Source organism: Hemiscyllium ocellatum, chromosome 26 (genome assembly GCF_020745735.1).
Source record: "Hemiscyllium ocellatum isolate sHemOce1 chromosome 26, sHemOce1.pat.X.cur, whole genome shotgun sequence".
Lineage (NCBI taxonomy): Eukaryota > Metazoa > Chordata > Chondrichthyes > Orectolobiformes > Hemiscylliidae > Hemiscyllium > Hemiscyllium ocellatum.
In genome coordinates this window covers 17,116,462-17,138,752 of record NC_083426.1, presented here as the reverse complement: position 1 = coordinate 17,138,752, position 22,291 = coordinate 17,116,462, and the positions used below count along the sequence as shown (strand labels likewise).

Genomic DNA, 22,291 nt, shown 5'->3' with positions numbered 1-22,291 from the left:
AATTGAGATACATATAGCGCTATAATTAATTGGGACAGGCTGGATGAACCAGTATGTCTTTAACGATAGTCATTCTGTATGTTCATAGTCAATTGGCATGAGAAAAATGTTCAATATTGCAGTTTGATCTAAAACTATATCACATCCACTTTCCACTGTGGTTAATGAAGTTTAATTATAATCCAAGCTGTAAGTTAGAACTTGAAATCAAGTGTGTATCCTTTTTATTTCCAACATGATGGCTCCTTATTTAAGGCATGATCCATTTGGGTGGGGGCTGGGGTTAGTATTGTGATGATACTGTGACTTCGAAAGATTATTTTGTCCTGTTTTTTTTTAAGAGAGTTTGTAAGGCAGAGGTGATGGATCTGAAAATGTGCTGCTGGAAAAGCGCAGCAGGTCAGGCAGCATCCAAGGAGCAGGAGAATCGACGTTTCTGGCATGAGCCCTTCTTCAGGAATGGATCGCCAACTAAAGACGACTTGTGTGAACAAATTGTGAGGCCTTGGGTTTTCCTTTAGCAGCCTGAATGGGTCTGGCCAGCTCTTATAAATCCCAAATTTTGTTTTTTCAGTAATATTGGAAGCTCTTAGGATCTCAAAAGAGTTGAAAGCTTCAGTGAATGTCTCCTGAATGCTATTCTCTCTGAATGTTCTCTTGAGGTTTTCACCTCCTGAATTGGAGAACTGCATGTGAGAATGTGTGTCTGAATTTGCATTTTTACCAAGGGGCCTGTTTATGGGATTTTGCTACATTAGAACAGTTAGTAATAGGTACTATGTCTATTATTTGGTTTTACAAAAGTTACGTTATTCTAAATTTCTCTTTGTTTTCTTTCTATTTTAGCTATAGTGTTTAAATAAATTGTGTTTTGCTTAATGTTGAGTAGTTTGACCAGTTGTATCACATCTGGAACATATCACTTCACATCTACCTTTAAACAAAGGAAAAGTTAGTGTCTAGGTTACCTTCTGAAAATATTTTGAGGGGATCTGGTGAGATCAATAACAGTATCTCTTTACATTGCAGCTTTCTTTCTCAATATTTGAGACATTCTTGGAAGAAGTGACTGAGTTTTGATTTTAAAATAGCTGTCTTGTGTTTAAATTTACACAACAGGGCCCAATTTGAATCTGATGAAAAGTTATCAAGATGAAATGTTTTATTGTGTTTTACTGTTTTACTCTAATTTAGGACTGAATTGAGAAGGAACTTCTTCACCAAAAGGCTAGTGAATCTGTGGAAGTTCCTGCTCATTGAAGCAGTTGAGGCGACCTCATTGAATGTTTTTAAGGCAAAGATAGATTTTTGAACAGTAAGAGAATTAAGGGTTATGCTAGGAGAGCGAGTAAGTGAAGCTGAGTGTACAAAAAGATCAGCCATGATCTTATTGAATGGTGAAGCAGGCTCAACGGGCCTGATGGCCTACTCCTGCTCCTATTTTTTTTGTGCTTATGTACTCTCCCAACAATGCTGCCTGACTTGCTAAGTACTATGCAGCATTTTCTGGCTTTGGTTCGAATGCTGCATTTTGGAGTTGATTTTAAATACAGTACCTGACCAAAGTGTTGAGGTTCGTGAAGTCATCCACTTCCACTTTGAGAATTTTATTGCGGTCAAGATGCATCTCAGATATTGAACTTGGCAGATCTTGAAACAAATCAAAATAAGGAGCATGAACATGCTGAGAGTTAGTAAATGACTTACACAGGTCTCTACGCTTACTCTAGTTTGAACACTGATGAATTGGCATTGGTAATGGTTAACTCATAACCAATTTAATCACCAATTATTAAGAAGTACCCTGAAACAGCAAGAAATCCAGCAGCCCTCACCTTTTGGGATTTCAGAAAGCCCTGTCTCAGTAATCCGGAGATAAGACAAAGTTTTCAATCCTTGAAAGGCTCCTTTTGCAATTCCTTTCGGCATCAGTGGATTTCTACTCAGTTCTGCAGAGATGAGACACATTTGTTCACTGGATATGGTTATTTTTCAGGCTTTGAAAGTATTATTAACATTGCTTAGAATATATCTCAAATACCTATCAAGTTTTTAAAACCTATTGTGAATTCTCTTTCCATCATTACTTCTGGAAGGCCATCTAATGTGGTCTGCACAGAAGCATTCCTTCATCCTCTCAATCGTTCTTTCGGGAATAATTCCAAATTTATTTTCCATAGTTATTGATTTACCAGCCAATGGAAATAATTCTTCCCCATTTAACTTGACATTGAACATTCCAAAACGATTTCCTCATGGCAGTCACTGTTCCAAGGGGAAAGAAAATTTGATTAAATCTTTCTTCATAATTAAGTCCTCTCAGCCCGACTGTGTATGCTTTCCAGGGACTTTAACATTTACCCCAGAATAGGACATACAAGATAGGCTGCCATATATCTATTAAGAAGATTTAATGCAGCATGCATGGGTTGTTTTCTTCCAACAGACTACCTGCAATTCAAACAACCCTGGATTTAATTAAAATCATTTTCTTTCATGGAATTCCTACAATGTGGAAACTGGCGCTTCGGCCCAACAAGCCCATACTGACCTCCAAAGAGCATCCCCTCCCCAAACCCATTCCTGTACATTTAGCCCTGACTAATGCACCTAACCTACACATCCCTGAACACTATGGGCAATTTATCATGGCCACTTCACCTAACCTGCACATCCTTGGACTCTGGGAGAAAATCCATACAGTCATGGGGAGAATGCGCAAACTCCACACAGACAGTCAGCTGAGGCTGGGATTGAACCCAGGACACCTGGTGCTGTGAAGCAGCAGTACTAATCACTGAGCCACCATGCCATTTCTGTAGATGTCACAGGTTGTCATCAAGATAGCTGTCCAGAATTACTAAAGTAACAGCACAGATTCTACAATGGCTCAATAGTCATTTCTACAGCATCCTTGTGGAAACCCCAATGCAACTGACAAGGGAATTCTCCTGGAAATTAAAATCAATCCACAATCACAAGTTGTCCTAAATCCATAAGTGCAATTGCCCACAACTGATGCCATTTTACGATTGACATTATACAATGATTTGGTTAACCTGTATACTATTGATGACTGTTCTTGATTCTATTAGGACTGAACTCGCAGGATTGCATCATTACCTGATCTCTCAATTTCTGGTAAATCATTACAATTGAAGGATTAGTAATGCACAGGACAGCCACTGGAACTCCCTGTGATACACTAACCCTAAACCTATTGTTCTTCTTTGAATTGCAGTTTTACATCCATCAGAGAGGGAAGATGGGTTTTCCATTTAACATGAGGGTGGTTCATATGGTGAACTGCAAGAGGAAGTGGCAGATGCAGATACAGTTACAATATTTAAAAAGCATTTGAACGGGGACGTGAACAGGAAAGGTTTGGAGGCCAAATGCAGGCAAATGGAACTAGTTTAGTTTGGGAAACTTGGTCAGCATGGACTAATTGGACTGAAAGATCTGTTTCTGTGTTATATGACTCTATGACCTAATTAGATCTGCTTATTCATTGGTCTCTGATTCTGATATCCACTAGCTTGAGCAAAGCTCAACTCAACTACAAACTGCACTGGCTGAACTAGATCATAAATTGTGTCTTCATATGAAGAAAAAAAATTATATTTCTAAAGTTGCAAATTGAAAGGCACTTTAGGGGAGAAATTCTTTTTGCCAAATCAACAGCCGGGCAAGAAAAATATGTTGATTGAAGAAAAAAAACAATATTTAATCAAAATTCAGTTATGATCCCCATGTGAATGACTGACCAACAGACAAACCTGCCCATTCCATAAAGGCAGCATAAAGGAGGAGGTAGGAATTGTTTATAAAATATGTGATGTAAACTTGTAAAATTGTCTGTAAAGTTAATTATTGGTACAGCAATTATCACACCATGATGTTGAAGTAAAGGAGATAAATAAAGGACTTCTTCCAAATATATCAGTGAATCAGAATTTTTAGAAATAACCAATGTTTTAATTTCCTTGAAGCCTAAAGATAGGCTGTTAGGAATGATCAATACTATGAGAGGATGAATGGTTAAAATGCCCCAAACCAAATATCTGCACCACTTAATTTCATATGTAGGTTCCACTGGTGAAATGACTAATAACATTAACCTGAAAACAGTGTTCAACATGCTTTAATAAGTATCCAATCAATTATGCTGCAAATTGAGTTTTAAAAGTTCCCACATGACAGTAACACAAGACTCCAGGCATTTTCATCCATGTTCAGGTCTAATGTAATTCACTGACACTTGCAATTATCATGAATTTATAGAATTGTCTAACAATGAAATTATCATAATATGCTACTATTGCTTGCTTTTGCTCAAATATATTCACACGAAGTATTTGCATGATTGAGACATACCGAGGGCGAACATGTTGGACATTCCATCAAAGGGTCTCTTTTTCACATAATTTATTTTGTTGTCACATATGTGGAGTTCAAGAAGGCTCTTTGGCATGTTCTCTGGAACGCTACTGATTAGATTCTTGGAAAGATATAGCCGTCTGAGACTGCGAAGTGAGGAAAAGGCCTTAGGATGGATCCTCTGCAGCCTGTTGTTCACAAGAATTAAAATCTAAATTAAATTAGAAACAAACAAACAGAAAATGAATTGAGAATTCATGAACAAACAAGTGTGTAATTTTCTGAGTGTGCAGTGGCAGAAAGGACCTCATCCATTGCCAGTGAATATCAGAAAATTAGGGGCTTTCCTTTAGTGCATACTTACAAAATTACCCTAAAGGAAAGAAGTTGCATTCGATATTATGTTCTATGCAGTCTCAAGACACCTCAAAGTGCTTTACTGCCAATAAATGTAATATCTGCTATAATGCTGAAAATATGACAGTCTATTTGTAAACAGCCCGCACATGCATGTAGAAATGGCAAGTTAAGCTGTTTTAGTCAGTTTGGCTGAAGGATACATATGGGCCAAGTCTCTTCCATCGTTTTTTTGAAACAGTGCCATGAGATCTTTCACATCAATCTCAGAGGGCAGATGAGGCATCTCATGTGAAAGGTGGCAGCCCTGACAGTGCAGGGAAATCCCAAGTATTGCACTGAGCTGCCAGCCTGGATTATGTACTTAATGCTCCAGAGAGGACTTGAGATCTCAGCCTTCCACAAGAGTGATTTGGAGATGCTGGTGTTGGACTGGGGTGTACAAAGTTAAAAATCACACAACACCAGATTATAGCAATGCTCTGAAAGCTAGTGCTTCCAATTAAACCTGTTGGACTATAACCTGGTGTTGTGTGATTTTTAACTTGATGCAAGAGTGTAACACTGAACCATGGCTCACTAATATCTGATAGTACATGGACTATTGAAAGCAAAGAGAATTCAAATTTGATTAATAAATCAGGAGGAATAAAACATTTTTGAAAATATCATTAATTGTCATATAAAAGAAAGTAGTTCAGTAATGTCCTTCAGGGAAGAAAATTTGCTCTCCTTTTCTGGTCTGTCCTACAGTGACTCCTAATTTAAATCAATATGCTAACCACCCTCTGAAATGTCCGAGCGGTCAAGTCAGTTCAACAGTAATTAAAGATAAAAAAGAAATGTTGTGCTTGCTAACAATGCCCACCTCTCCTGAAAGAACACATTTTTAAAAAAAAAATAGAGTTACAACAGGTTGAATATGTCACTTGTAGTGTTTGGGTTACCTAAATTTGTTCCCATCCTTATTAACACAAACTCCAACAGTAAGTTCTATTTTAACAATTGAATAACTTGCAAAAGGTGAATACAAAAATTAAAAGCTTTAAATATCAGAAATTTTAAATAAATTTTTTAAAAATACTAGAAATACTCAATATGCTGGACTGCAACTATGGGAAGAGAATGCTGAAAAGTTATTGATCAGCAAAATGAACTCTATTTGTCTTTCCACAGATGCTGCCAAACCTGCTGAATATTCCTATCATTGTCTATTTCTATTACTATAAAAGGAAATTATTGCCCAATTAATATTTATATGTAATTGGAAAAACTACTTAAAGTAATGTCCAATTTTTTTGAGATGAAGGATAAAGTATTACTCCCTCTTCATTCAGAGCAGACAGCCTTCCTTTCAAGAGAACAGTTTCTCAAACTTTCTTTCTTCATTTATCAGAAATCTTGCTATTGACTCAAAATAAACATTTTGAATCATTTGATCTTTATCAAGTTCCTTTTACTTCCATTGCAAGTGAACACCAAGTTTGTTTAAAATATAGTACAATACCTGTCATCTTTATTCATCCAAAACATTTAGAAGGCATTTGTATAAATACATGAATAGGAAAGGTTTGTAGGGTCATGGGTCAGGCGCAGGAGAGTGGGACTAGTTTAGTTTGGGATTATTTTCAACATGATCTAGTTGGACTGAAGGATCTGTTTCTATGCTGTGTGATGCTCTGTGATGAGAGCATTGTATGCTAGACCAGTATTTATTACCCATCCCTAATTGTTAAGTGTCAATCACATTGGTGTGGTTCTGGAGTCACATGTAGCCCAGACCAGGTGAGGATGGTAGATTCCTTCCAAAGGATATAAGTGAACCAGATGGGTTTTTACTGACAATTGACAATGGTTTCATGGTCATCATTAGACTCTTATTTGCGGATTTTCATTCAATTCAAATTCTGCTGTGGTGGGATTCAAAGCTGTGGCCCCAGAACATTACCCGGATCTCGGGATTAACAATCCAGCAATAATTCCAGTAGGCTGTCACCTCCCACTGATCTGTTTTGTTTATTACTACATTGTACTCTCGAATTCAGCACAGATTTAAAGAATGTTGAAAACAATGCAAGAATAGAGTGAAGCCTCTTGAACAGCTGCAGTCAATTTGGTGAATGCTTCTACAATATTGCCAAGTAGGAACCTCCAGTTGATTCTTCCTTAAGCCTTCTCACTTTGGAATTTCCTCTAATTTCCCTTTTCCCCATTTCCCTTTCTACCTTAGAAACCCTTATTGAAACCCACCAATGCTGTTGCTCAGTACCCAGGTATTCCTGATATCTTTGTGGTATATTTCTTTCCGCATTGAAAGTAGAAGGTCTGGCCATTAGACTTCAGTCCCCTTTAGATAAATGAATGATTCTGGAATATTGGAAGCTCAGCAATGCAGCTCCCCATCGCCTCCTCCCCCAGATCCCACCTCACTATTCCTGAGGATTTGCTGTTCAAGACGGATGAGATAAATAATCCAGTTATTATCACTGGGCAAGTTGTGACTGTTGTGAACAAAATTATGCTGTTTTGATTTGGAAATATAGTTCAGAAATTGACAAGTTTGTTAATGGCAACTGATGCTGATTTTTTTTTAAAAGAAAAAAACAAGCTATGCTTATCAAATTTCAAACTTTTGAAGTAATGACTGACTGCAGCATCATAGAAATTCTGAGGCTGGAGTTTATTTGACACCTTTCCTATTCCTGATGAAGGGCTTTTGCCCACAACATTGATTCTCCTGCTCCTCGGTGCTGCCTGACCTTCTGTGCTTTTCCAGCACCACACTCTCAACTCTGATCTCCAGCATCTGCAGTCCTCACTTTCTCCTTTCAGAACGGTCTATTTCAAAATAATTATCTTCTTTCAAAGTTTGGGTGTATGATGTAGGATGAAAGGTACAATTGTGATTAAAAGTTGATTAATGGAGAGAATGGAAAAATTCTAGGCCTTTTCCCTCTTTTCAATGACTTCTCATGGCACGCTTCCCACCAGTTGCACAGTGACATTCTTTACTTACGTACAGCAAACTGTATTTGTAATACCCTGTATTATATAAACCCTCATCTTTTACATTCTCTCCATTAATCAACTTTTAAGCACAATTAAACCTTTCATCCTACATCATACACCCAAATTTTGAAAGAAGATAATTATTTTGAGATAGACCATTGGACACGTTTTGAAAGGAGAAAGTGAGGACTGCAGATCAGAGTCGAGAGTATGGTGCTGGAAAAGCACAGCAGGTCAGGCAGCATCTGAGGAGCAGGAGAGTCGATGCTGCGGGCAAAAGCCCTTCATCAGGAATCGGAAAGGTGTCAAATAAACTCCAGCCACAGAATTCCTATAATGCTGCAGTCAGTCGTTAATTCAGAACTTTGAAATTTGATAAGCATAGCTTGATTGATCAGGATAATACCAAGACTGGGTAACCATGGGTTAAATTTGCTCACAAATTAAGAAGTTGTAGCACTTGAGATGGAAATGGGAACCTAACTGGGAATATTGGTGGCAGAATATTTGGCCAGGATGCTGGTGTGGCATTTTACCAGTGGCCAATGAACAAGCCACTACCTGTAGACTGCCACCCCATCTGTGAAGGTGCAGGGCCAATCAAAGAGCTTGCACTAGTATAGTCTTACCAGCATCTCTGTTGTGGGTAGCAGCTGCTGAGGAGGAAGCTGTAGGAGGGGGTGCCTCAGTGCCCATATGCCCTCGAAGAAAGGTTATGCCTATTTACGACCCTGGGAACCGACTGTGAGACTGCCATGATGCAACAAGTGACATCCTCACAGGCAAGTAGGCCTTCACACCTCAGGCAAAATGCAGCAAGGACAGAAGTTTTGGGTTAATGGAACACTTCAGTGGCTCAACTGAAATCAGGTTGTGTCATGCAGGTTTCTGTTGCTTGTAATATGCCATGATAGCGGCAAGGCATTGGGTTCCTCACTGCTGCACTATTACCAGGTCTCCAAGCCTCCCAGGCCATTGTTATGGGCTGTAAAAACTCAGACCCATAATTCTGAAGGGCACATGAGACAGTACGACCACCCCACTGGAATAGTGAAGGGACCCGAGGAAAGTCATTAAAATTTGCAAAAATAGTTCAGGTTTTCCTCTGATTAATTGAGGAGTTAATGATGGGTGGCCCCCAGCACTTTTTTTTTAAAGAGCTCCTCAGAACATATCAAAATAATTAGGAAAAATACTGTTGCAGATTTGGAGGATGAAATATCTTTGCCACAAGGAGTGGCTGAGGCAAAACAGTTGCATCTTTTAATGGAAAATTGGATATACGTTTGAAGCAGAGAAAAAGAAAAGATATGGGGAAAGAACAGAGCAATGAGATAAATTGTCAATTCCTCTCGCAATGAGCTAGCACAGAAACAATGGACCATATGTCCTCTTTACATGCTGTATAACACCCATTTGAATGCACCAGTTTAGGACTGTGCATTTTTAACCTCTACATTCATTTTATCAGAATATTTGGTAATTTTAGTGAACTAGAAGCTGTCTATCATTGAATAGAAAGAAAAATCTGACCCACCCTGAATGAACATTAAGGTTGTTGTCTGCTGTTTATTTAAGTGGGAGGCTGAGTGGCAATATTCAGTCTCAGAAAACAATGAATTATCCTATATTGCTAAGCTCTGCATTAATCATTGCCTAATGTGGCTGCTCAGGAGCTCCACTTTAGCCTATGGAAGTCTACCACATTTTTTGCAGAGGAAGACTGTGTGCTGCGAAGGTGCAGGATTCACCGGCCTCCATTACTGTCTGGACTTGCTTCTATATTAACTGCACCTCTGCTCACATCTTCCAGTGATCGTCCCATCAGTTCTAAGGGGTCACAGTAGTCACAACTGTCAGGGTCTGTAAAGCACCAGTCAATGAGATTATTATGGTCAGTTTACTCACCTGAAGGTCCTTCAGATATTTGAAATCATTTTCCTTTAGTTCTCTAATCTTGTTATTCTGAATATCCAGAACAGTAGTCTCAGGTGGAATATACGCAGGTACCTTTGCGAGACCTACAGCAGGAAAAGGCTTCTTAAACAATTTTAATTTTTTTTCTGATTTTTACTGGAAGCATGTTACTTTACAACACAAAATGTAGCATTAACTTCTGACTGAATTTACTTTTGCCTTTGGAATTGAAAATACCATTTAAGTTTGGAGCTACCTTCACATCACTCCTTCTCACATATTCCACTTAGCAAATCACAGTAATGGAGGGCGACCAGGATTTCTTATGCTGAATGGGGGAAATAGGGTGAAATTACTCTTACAGAAGCAAGTCCGTTGGTCATTGCAGAAATGTTCAAACTAGCTGCAAGGTCACTGAAGAAAATAAGACATGAGATCAGGGGATAGCTTATGGCCCTATTTGTTTGAGACATCCACAGTATGGTAAACAAACACTCCTCTAAATTATACTGCAGCTTTTCTGTTGCTAGTGGAGCTAATATATTCAAATTATTGTCATAGATTTAGTGTACACACATGAAAATTTGGATTAGTAAAGTTAGTTATTGAAAAGTACAATCACTCAACATGAAAATGTGTTAATGGCTTGCTCACTTCCATGTATTTGATCAGCTTCTGCATTTGGCCTCACAAAGAAAATCCAGAAACACTTGGAGTTGTGCACTTACTACGTTCAGTCTCTGTGAATTTGTGTCTGAACTGTATGGCTACTGTGAACAACTGAAAAATATGCTGTATCTTTTTTGATATAAAATCTGAGTTAACATCATGATGCTTGATGGAGAGTCCGGCCATCCATGAGATTGTTGAAATGAGATGAGCAGCAGGGAACAAAAATTGTTCAATGATGAGTGCTGGATCGCTGATCTCTGTCAATTGTGCAATGATTATTTACACAAGATACAGAGATTTTAAGTGCTTGCAATTTCTGATATTGATACTTAAAAATGAGCTAGATAATTGATACTTTCATTGACTTGTGGTAAGAATAGTATTTTAAAAAGAAAATGGAGGATAATGAATAAATGACTTCATTAAAAGCATTTTTTAAATCAACTTTTAGTCACTTAAGAGTTAACTGGCTGTACACATTGGCATTGAAAGGGCAGAGGGGTTTGACAGGATGGCACTACTCAGCCTGGAAGGAATGTGAAGTAATTTCTGAGCTTAGCTTACTAAATTTTCCCTCGTGCAGACTATGAATCATGACATTTCTGAGGTTCAGTGAGCCACAATGACTTCAAATGCTGGTCTGACTGGATTGAAATTGTGGAGAGCAAGGACATGCCTATGGCTGCTCAGTTCCTGGCCAGGTCAGGAATCCATGGTGAGGGATTGCAACCTGACTTAACCTGCACCATTAACAGGCCTTGGTAAAAATCAGAAACTTTGGGAGTCCTGAAATCCTGGAGTCTCCCTGGCTTCATGAAAATCTAGGTCAGTGCCTCTATTTTCACATAACCTTAACGATGAAGCAAGCGTGACAATTGAATTTTATCATTACATTCAATATCTTAGAAGTTTTTTATAGTTTGTTTTCCCTTCTCAAAAAATAAATTATTTATGGTCTTGCTAAGATAATAGATTTTATGCACCCTCAATTCCACCCCCTGGATTTTGTATTCATGATGTTCAGAGTCAAGATTAGAGTGGTGCTGGAAAAGCACAGCAGGTCCGGCAACATCCGAGGAGCAGGAAAATCAATGTTTCGGGCAAACGTCCTTCGTCAGGAATGAGGCTTGGAGCCTGGGGGGGTGGAGAGATAATTCATGATGATCAGTCCGTTGTGAAACCATGTATCTGCAGAGTGACAGGCCTCTTTCTGTTACAATACAATGAAATAATCTCCCCGTGCACTATTTCTTTGAATTTGCTGAAACTCCTCTGATGTCCTATTGATCTCTAGTGCTCAGCATCTTCTCTTTCTGGCTCTGGTACTTTTGCTGCACGTTCTGGTATATGAGGTATGGAAGAACCAAGTATTCGATCAAACCAAATGGAATTTCTCAGCTTTGTCTTGTCTCTTAGAGCTTCCATCTCAGAGACAACTCAGAGATTTTCATGACTTGTTGGAGGCTACGGGTCAACCTTATAGAAGTTTTTAGAATTATGAGGAGCATGGATAGGGTGACTAGCCAAGGTCTTTGTTTCCAGCATGGAATTTCCAAAACTAGAGGCCATAGGTTTAAGGTTAGATGGGAAAGATTTAAAAGAGACCGAAGGGGCACCTTTTTCACACAGACGATGGTGTGTGTATGGAATGAGCTGCCAGAGGAAGTGGTGGAGTCTGGTGCCAGTATATTTAAAAAGCATCTGGATGGCACATGAATACTAAGGGCTTTGAAAGGTGTGGGCCAAATCATGGCAAATAGGATTAGATTGATTTAGTATATCTGGTTGGCGAGTTGGATGAAAGGGTCTATTTCCATACAGCACACCTCTATGGCTCTATGATTCTATAAATGTATACACCAACTGTTGTGTTAATTCACAATGCAAATTTCTGTGGTCAGTTTGACCCCAGCTTTTCTGATTGTCACCTGGCTGCATAGATGGCAGTCATGATGCTTTTCAGTCATGTCATAGCCCTGGATATCATTACCTAAGCTCATACCTACATCGCATCCCTTCTATATATCATCTTACTTCCTTTGGAACATATCCTGACTCACTTTAAGTTCAAAAGATACACACAGGAATTTGCATTGCCAATAGTATGCCTTGAGTGTTGTCAACTGTGAAGACTGTTGGCAAGCTTTATGTACTAGCAGCTGTTTCTGACAATAAGCTTGCTTTTAGTCCTGCCAGTGCTGGTGTGATTTCTTCTGGATTTGAAGTAGAATGAAGATTCTTCTTTATTGCTTGAATAAGATAATTGAAATTCAAGGAAATGTGTAACTGCACATTTGGCTTCTTTCTCAAAATGATGGAACTTAAATTTGGAATCTCTGTGAATCTGGCAATTGCTTTCGTTCATCCTTTGAAATTTTTATCAGACTGTACTTCTAATTTTCATTGGTAGTTTATGTGGAGTTTTAGAGTCATACACAACAGAAACAGACCCTTTGGTCCAACCAGTCCATGATGACTGTAATCCAAAATACAGCTGGTCCCACCTGCCAGCCTAGGCCCATATCCCTCCAAACATTTCTTACTCATGTACTTATCCAAATGTCTTAAAACTCACAACTGTACCCGCATCCAGGACTTCCTCTAGAAATTCATTCCACATATACAAACCACTCTCTGAGGAAAAAAGTTGCCCCTCGTGCTCTTTTTAAATCCTTCTCCTCTCACCTTAAAAATATGACCATCGTCTTGAAATTCCCCACCCTTTGGAAAAGACAACTGTCATTCACCAGATTGACTTATTATTCTCATCAGTGGAATAACAGTGATGTGATATCCAAAATCTTCAAAGTATCCAGCCATTTCATTAAAATGCATTGTGTACTTTTGCACCAGATTTTTGACTGGATGGTGAATTTCAGTGCATATGTGCTACCATCAACCCTCAGTGGAGCATCCTTCACCTCAGGACTTACTGAGATCAAATAAAATTCCCCACAACTTCTTAACCATAGGACAGAATGACCATCTGTTTCAGTATCGTTTAGCATGCAATTAATGTCTCTTGCTTTGTAAGTTCACCTGATTTGAGTCATTCCCTGATATCGAATTTCAGGTCCACATTATGCTTGCGGCAAAGTTTTGCTCAGTTCCAGAGAATATTGCTTTGGGTAACCATTTTCGTTCAAGCTTTCAGGCTAAATCCTTTGGTAGATCTTGTGTGAGGTGATGTTACTTTTGTTCCAATATCAATCTTTGGCTTCAGATTTATTGTCATAGGCTTATTTTTCACACTAGTCCTGATCTGAATGATTTGATGAATTTCTTTTCTTTGGGAACCATTGCAAACAGACATTCCTTGCAATTGTATGGTTCCAATGGGTATTATTTTCTCAAGCATTTCATTATCCTCCAGGGGATGGATGTTTTAATTTCTTTTCCTGTTTATCATTCTACTGCTTTGCCCTTTGATAATTTCTTTAACAGCTTCATTCTTTGATTGCACATCATTTCTCAATGATTGAGCTTTTTACAGGCTCTCTAATTTGATCTGTATGTGAGACATTTCTTTCTGTCTTTGAATTTACATGGTTGTCCATACCTTTTACACATCTGTCTTTCTGTCTGAGATGCATTCTTATGCTGTTGTTTCTGTGCGCATCTCCATTGCCTTGCTCTTAGGCCAGCAGTTCGGGGAGTTGCTTCATCATCTGTCCAACCACGACAAATGTGGACTTACAGAGGGAGCAGCCTGTGATATTGTGAGCTTGGTGTATCCAATCTGACATTTTTTTTTACATTAGAGTTTGCAGAGTACTAACTGAGTTGATCTGTCAGCACTTCACCTTTCTGGTGAATTTATATTTTTTAGTGATGTTTTTCGATCTCACTACAAGAATTGTCAACAGGTTCAATGGCTACTCCCTAAAGATCTGAAATGCATTTCAGTGGATGATTTGTGGATGTCTGTTGAATTCCTCAAAAGCTTGAGTTTTTACTGTCATCCTCATTCATTTCCCAGTTGTCAAAAAGACCTAAATCTTTCTGTCCTGACTACAAAAGCATTTATATAAGAATATAATAACTAGGAACAGGAGTAGGCCATCAGGCCCTTCCAGCCTGCTCTGCCATTAAATAAGATCATTGTTGAGCTTTTAGTGGACTCAGCTCCACTTACCTGCATTCTCACCGTATCCCTTAATTCCTTTATTGATCAACAAAATATCTACCTTAGTTTTAAAACATTTACTGAAATAGACTCAGGGAATTCCATAGATTTACAACCCTCTGGGTGAATAAGTTCCTTCTCAATTCAGTCCTACATCTGCTCTCTTTAATCTTGAGGTTGTGCTCTCTTGTCCTAACTTCACCTGCCAGCGGAAACAACCTTTCTACTTCTATCTTATTTATTCCCTTCATAACTTTATGTTTCTATAAGATCACCCCTCAATCCTCTGAATTCCAATGAATATAATCCCAATCTACTCAGTCTCTCCTCATCAGTCAACCTCCTCAACTCCGGAACCAACCTAGTGAACCTTCTCTGCACTCCCTCCAATGCCAGTACACCCTTTCTCAAGTAAGGAGATCAAAACTGCATTCAGTACTCCAGGTGTGGGGCCTCACCAGCACCTTGTACAACTGCAACATGGCCTCCCAGCTTTTAGACTCATTCCTTTAGCAAAGAAGAACAAAATTTCATTTGCCTTCCTAACTACTTGTTGTATCTGCAGACCAACCTTCATGCACTAGGACACCCAGGTCCTTCTGCACTGCAGCATGCTGCAACTTTTTAACATTCAAGTAATAAACTTTTTAAACTATTACTCCTCCCAAAATGTATGGCTTCATGTTTATTTACATTGTATTCCATCTGCCAGACCTTTGCCCACTCACTCAATGTATCTATGTTCCTCTGAAAAGTCTCACAGTCCTCTGCACACTTTGATCTGCCACTCATCTTAGTGTCATCTGCAAACTTTGACACCCTACTCCTGGTTCCCACCTCCAAATCATCTGTGTAAATTATGAATAATTGTGGTCCTAACACCGATCTTTGAAGCACACCACTAGTCTCTGATTACCAGCCAGAATAGCACTGTCTTATTCCCACTCTTTGCTCCCAATTAGTTAATAAATCCTCTATCCATACTAATACTTTACCACAAAGCCATGCATCTTTATCTTATATAGCAGCCTCTTGTGCGGCACCTTGTTGAAAGCCTTTTGGAAATCTAGGTACACCACACCCACTGGGTCCCCATTGTACATCTTGCTCTTAATATCTTCACAGAATTCCAAAAGATTTGTCAAGCATGACCTGCCCTCCATGAATCTATGCTGTGTCTGCCCAACGGGACAATTTCTATTGTGATGCCTTGCTATTTCTTCCTTGATAATAGACACAGGCATTTTCTCCACTACAGAGGTCTATAATTCTCCATCTTTTGTCTACCTCCATTTTTAAACAGCGGAATCACATTTGCTGTTTTCCAATCTGCTGGGACTGCCCCAGAGTCCAGTGAATTTAGGAAAATTACCACTAATGCACCTACTATTTCTCCCACCATCTCTTTTAATACCCTGGAATGCATTCAGTCAGGGCCAGGAGACTTATCAACCCTTAGCGCCATTAGCTTGCCCAACACTACCTCTTCTGTAATAATAGTTGTTTCCAGGTCCTCATCTACCTTCGTCTCTTTGTCAATTACTATCATGTTATTAGTGTCTTCCACTGTGAAGATCGATTAGTACCTGTTCAATGCCTCGGCTATTTCATCATATCCCATAACGAAGTTCCTCTTCTCATCCTCTAAAGGGCCAATGTTCATTTTAGCCACTCTTCTTCTTTTACATATTTATATAAACTTTTACTATCTGTCTGTATATCCTGTGCTAGTTTTGTTTTTCTCATGTTCTATCTTTTCTTTATAGCTCTTTTTGTGGTTTTCTGTTGACATTCAAAGTTTTCCCAATCCTCTAGGTTCCTGCCTTTTTTGGCCACTTTGTATGCCTTCTCTTTCAATTTGACAGCCTCCTTTACTTCCTTTGACACCCATGGCAGATTACCCCTTTTCTTACAGTCCTTCCTTTTCACTGGAATATACTTCTGCTAAGCACTTTGAAAAATTGCTTTGAAAGTCCTCCAATGCCCATAATATGTAACTGACATTTTTCTCTTTACTTAAGTCTTTTAGAAACCAATTAGCTTGTTTTACCTTCTTAAATGCCTCCATGAGATCACCAGGCTGTCAAACTGAAGCTGCCCATTTATTTCTGTATTGACAGAATTAACTTAGTTTTTTAAAAAAATCTCTGCATTAATTCTGGTTGATTCTCCTTAATATAATTCAGAATTTAATTTGTGAATTTTGCTCAGATACACCTGCTGCTACTATAATATATTGAGATTCTTCCAAAGTTGAATTAATCTTACTTTTAGATGCAAATCATAGAATCCCTACAGTGTGGAAATGACCCTATGGCCCAACAAGTTCACACCGACCCTCCAAAGAGTAACCCATCCCCCTACCCTATTACTCTACATTTCCCCTGACTAATGCACCTAATCTACACATTCCTGAACACTTTGGGAAATTTAGCATGGCCAATTCACTTAAACCTGCATATCTTTGGAATGTGGGAGGAAACCAGAGCACCCAGAGGGGACCCACATAGACACAGGGAGAACATGCAAACTTCACACAATTGCCCAAGGCTGGAAGCAAACCCAGGCAGCAATGCTAACCACTGAGCCGCCATGCCACCTTGGTGTGTTTCTTCCAGATTTACCATGTCTTGTGGAACATTATACTGATATTTTGTTAGTGGATAATTCTGGATATATATGGACATACACCCCCATACATACATAAATTATTTTGGAAAATATATTTTTTGTAATATCACAGATGGTTAAAGTCTGGCTTCTGCCAATATTGGGTTCAATAATAATGATTATCAAAGCTGAGATTTTTGCTTTGGAGAAAAGAAGGCTGAGAGAAAATTTGATAGAAGTCTTCAAAATCATGAAGGACCTGGACAGAGTTGATTGAGAAACTATTTCTATTAGTGGAAGGATTGAGAACCAGCGGACAACAATGTAAGTTGTTTGATAAAAGAACCAATATAAACACGAAAAAAAACTTTATCATTAGCAAGTGGTTAGGATCTGTAATGCGCTGCCTGAGAATGGAATGAAAATAGCTTCAATCATAGCAAAAAGGACCTGGATAATTATCTGCGAAAGATATTCCAGTGCGATGGGGAAAGACAAGGAATGGGTTTAGTTTAGGAGCTGTACAGAGATTGGTGAAGATAAGATGGGGCCAAATGGGCTGTAACCAGTCCCTGGTTCTATGATTCAACAAAATGTCTTTTAAATGTGGGCCAGTGGTGTTTGGAAATTCAACCTCTTAAACATTGCTAAAAAAAAGAATCAGAAAGCTGTTTTTTCATCATGACTGAAATGCAAGAAAACCAATTTAGAAAACAAGAAACAATTAATACATTATGGTTAGAGGACATTGATCTCTTGGAATCTAATTGGCATGGGGATGCAGCAAGGTCCTGTAAATTGTTGTAATTAGCTAATTAAATTAAAATCAGCCCTTTAGTTCACCTTGATTAGATAGATTATTACACCAGGAGAAAGTGAGGACTGCAGTACCAGAGTTGAAAAATGTGGTGCTGGAAAAACCCAGCAGGCCAGGCAGCATCTGAGGAGCAGGAGAATCGAACTTTCGGGCATAAGCCCTTCTTCAGGAATCAGCCTGAAGAATTCCTGAAGAAGGGCTTATGCCCGAAACATCGATTCTCCTGCTCCTCAGATGCTGCCTGGCCTGCTGGGTTTTTCCAGCACCAAATTTTTCAACTCTAGATTATTACACCATAAAAATATTGCGATGAGGTACAATTTGAGCTCTAAAATGCTTTATTGAAAATTACAATAGTATGGTAAAGTTTGATTACAATAGTATGGACAACCAACTGATGAAGGAGCAGCGCTCCGAAAGCGAGTGCTTCCTAATAAACCTGTTGGACTAAAACGTGGTGATGTGTGATTTTTAATATGGTAAAGTTTAGTTTATTAAATATTTTAGAGGTTCTTAAATGTCCTTTGACGCTATACAACTGATTGGCCAGTTTTCCAACTTAAACTACAAAGAACTGTTGAATGTTTCAAGTTTCTTATAACGCTTCTCCAGAAGAAGTTCTGAAGAAGACTCATATCAGACTCAAAACAACAATTGCTTCTCTCTCGACAAATGCTGCCAGACCTTCCAGGTTTCTCCAGCATTTTCTCTTTTCATTTCAGACTTCCAGCATCCATAGCATTTTGTTTTGATTAAAATAGCAATGTTCAGTTTGTGTTTATTTCTCTTTTGCAAATGTGACTTTTGGTTGGTTCAATCAGGAAGAGAGAAAGCCGTTAAACCACTTTTAAAGTTTGTTAAAACTTTGCCTGCCACAAAAAAGTAATATCAATCAAACAAAGTTGACTGTCGTCCTATTGAGGTTTATAGTCTAGCCAGGCTACAATCTTGAATGATGGCAGAAACATATGGGGAAGAAAGAAACATGGAGAAAGTTTAAATTAACCTTTTACTACCTCACTCCAGAAAGTGGGTACTGATCGTTAGCTTAGTATTAGATTTCAACATGACGTTTGAAATTTTAATCCTGGGACACATAAAATATCATTGCCTGAGCTGAATGAGTCAGACCAAGCTGGAGGCCAGAAATGTTTTATGAACTAGACAAGAAAGTAACCTTTCAATATTCAGTTTGTTTGCCTAACTATACACAAAGTGCCTTTACGAATTTTCATCAGGGCAACACAGACTCATTGTACCGCAGACACTAGGGTGAAGTAATAAAGTCTAATTTGAATCATGTCCATTATAAACTAATTCTGCTTTCTGTGTAAACAGGATTTTAGGCAGCATTAAGATGATTGTCAACATATTTTTGAAGTTATATGTTCTCCCACAATTAGTCACTTTCCATATTTTCTTCAAAACAGCATTGAGTTTTCACTGTCTGAATATGGTAGTAGTTAGAATAGTAATTTAATTCACTGCGCAACATGACTGCTTTTGGTTTTACAAGGAAATTGCTCAGTACAGCTACTGTCAAGTTTCTCCCAGATCATCTGACTACTGTTTTGATATTGCTTACTTGCTCATTTCTTCCAGTTATAACATCCTCAAGGTTTATGTTTTCTAAAAATCTGTTGCTGATTAATCGAAGGCAGGACCCTATGGAAATGCATTAGAGTTTAATGGCTGAGTTATAAAAATGCCATCTTTTCATGTTTCAATCCTTGTGCAAGCTTCAACCTTGTACTTAATATGGCATAGAAAAGTCAGTAGATTCTGACTGGCCCTTTTTAAATTGCTCTGCCATTTATGGTATCCCTTCAGTTGCCTGTGCTTTAACCTCAGGAATACCCTCCCGAAACTTCTCCATCTGTCTATTGTGTTTCTTTCTTTACCACACTCATTAAAACTGCCTTCTGTCCAAGCTTTTGGTCACCTAACTTAATATGTCCTCATGTAACCCAGTGTCATATTTTGTTTTATAATGTTCCTGTAAAATGTGTTTGGATGTTTTATAAGATTAAAAGCATGACATAAATACAAATTGCTGTTATTTAATTGATGTCAAATACCAGCATGTGCTGGTAAAAATTTAAATTTTTCCATTCTAAATATAGAATATTCTTGGAAGAGCATACAGACAGTTTCAATCCTTTTTTCTGCATCAGCTCAAAGCTCCCCCTGGGGTGGGGATGTAAACCTAGAGGGCATAGGTTTAGGGTGAGAGGGGAAAAATTTAAAGGAAACCGAAGGGGCAATTTTTTTCACACAGAGGGTGGTACATGTATGGAATGAGCTGCCAGAGGAAGTGGTGGAGGCTGGTACAATTACAGCATTTAAAGGCACCTGAATGAGTATATGAATAGGAAGGGTTTAGAGGAACATGGACCAAGTGCTAACAAATGGGACTAGACTAGGTTAGGATAGCTGGATGAGATGGACAGAAGGATCTGTTTCTGTGCTGCATATCTCTATGACCTATGATTCTATAATAGTTTGAAAGCTGGTGGCTAATATAAAGGTTTATAAAATCATGAGAGGCATGGATAGGGTGAATAGCCAAGTTCTTTTTCCCCAGGGTGGGGAGTCCAGAACCAAAGGGCATAGGTTCAAGATGGAGTTAAAATTCAACTTAGCTTAAGGAGTGATGATGAAACTGCCATTCAGTCACCATCTACAAGTGTCTGTTTTACTGAATTAAAAAAAAAGGTAACATCTAGGTATTTTCCTAATCAACCTGTTCAGTGATGCTATTATAGAATTCTGGAGTAGGTGAGACCTGAACTACTTGGTTCAAAGGTAGGGACACTACCAATGCATGATGAGAGCCCCTAATCAGTTAGAAACTAAGCTATGATGCCTAGTGAACTTTTCTCATTGCTTAGACTCATGTGAGAAGAGCTGCTTGAGCAAGGTACTGATTGTTACTGAATTTATCACAACATAAGACAGTGAGAGATGAAGGAAAAGTATGGAAATTCAAACAGTTAAATCTGAAATTTATACAGTAATAAAGGAATTTTAATTTCCAGCAAAACCCAACAAAAGTATTTTTGTCCTGAATATCCTTGTGTTCTCAATGCAGGAGATCTTTCTGAATTAGCTCCATTTATGCTACAAGTGAACTGAACAGAATACTGACCTTGTTCATTTTCAATTCTATTTTCTCCTGATATGGATGGTGTGCACTTTCCTTACCTAAATTCGAACACTGCACCACACTCATGTGACAGCGACATCTGGGCGGACATTTGTATGGATAGATGATAGGAAGCTCAGGAGTTGGTTCAACTGCAGATCCTTGTTCCTCTCCAACAAAGTCAAAGAAACTGGACTGCTTGAAGGGTTTTGCCTGGCAGAGCATGACAGCGACCAAACAGGATATAAAGACCTGAACAGCTCCACTCATGGTGACTGTAAAGAAGAGAATGTCAGGATTTCAGTATCTGAGTTGTCACTATTTGTACAAGTCAAAAATCCAATGTGTGTCCCATGCAAAAACACTTCAGATATTATAAATACACATTCCAATACAAAACCTAATTGTATATCACTTACTTGATGTAATTTTATACCCACGCTTGAACTCTTCTCTCTCATCTTTTGTTTAAATTGATTATTTCTTGCATTGCTGGCAAGACTACCATTGTTGTCCAACCCTAACTGTCCTTGCACTGAAAGCCAAATATGCTGGAGACTATTGCAGATCAGGTAGCATTCATGGAAAGAAAGCAAGATAACATCTCCACTCTAGATGACTCTTCATCAGTGTTGCCCTTGTGCTGAAAGGTTACTGAGAGGACAGTTGGAAGTCAATCAAATTGTTGTGGATCTGGATTTAAATGTAGGCCAGACCATGTAAGGACAATAGTTTATCTTCCTTAAAAGGCATGAATGAACCAGATGAATTTTTATGACAATTGATGTTAGTTTCATAGAAACATAGAAAATAGGTGCAGAAGAAGACCATTCAATATAATCATGGCTGATCATGCAATCTCAGTATCCCATTCCTGCTTTTTCCCCATTTTCATTGATCCCTTTAGCTGCAAGAGCCTCATTCAATTCACTCTTGGATATATCTAATGAATTGGCCCCAACAGCTTCCTGTGGGAGAGAATTCCACAGGTTCATAGCTCTCTGAGTGAAGAAATTCTTCCTCGTCTCGGTCCTGAATGGCTTGCCCCTTATTCTTCAACTGTGTACCCTAATTCTGGGTTTTCCCAACATTGGAAACATTCGTCCTGCATCTAGCCTGTCCAGTCCCATCAGGATTTTATAGGTTTCTATGAGATTCTCCCCTCACTCATCTAAATTCATGAGAGTACACGTCCAGTCAAACCAATCTTTCCTCATATGTCAGTCCTGCCATCCCGGGAATCAGCCCGGTCAACCTT

General features: G+C 38.6%; 1 protein-coding gene across 2 annotated transcripts in view; it reads right to left on the bottom strand.

Annotated features, from left to right (window-relative positions):
- The window catches only part of LOC132828162 (decorin-like), a 70,153-nt gene that overhangs the window by 16,885 nt on the left and 30,977 nt on the right, over window positions 1–22,291 (bottom strand). For both annotated transcript variants that reach the window (XM_060845089.1, XM_060845088.1), the window contains exons 2-6: window positions 21,093–21,308; window positions 9,655–9,767; window positions 4,378–4,591; window positions 1,836–1,949; window positions 1,557–1,650 (exon numbers count right to left, since the gene is read on the bottom strand). In XM_060845089.1, coding sequence (XP_060701072.1) covers window positions 1,557–1,650; window positions 1,836–1,949; window positions 4,378–4,591; window positions 9,655–9,767; window positions 21,093–21,303 — 746 coding nt within the window. In that variant the 5' untranslated portion in view covers window positions 21,304–21,308. The remainder of the gene's footprint in view (window positions 1–1,556; window positions 1,651–1,835; window positions 1,950–4,377; window positions 4,592–9,654; window positions 9,768–21,092; window positions 21,309–22,291) is intronic.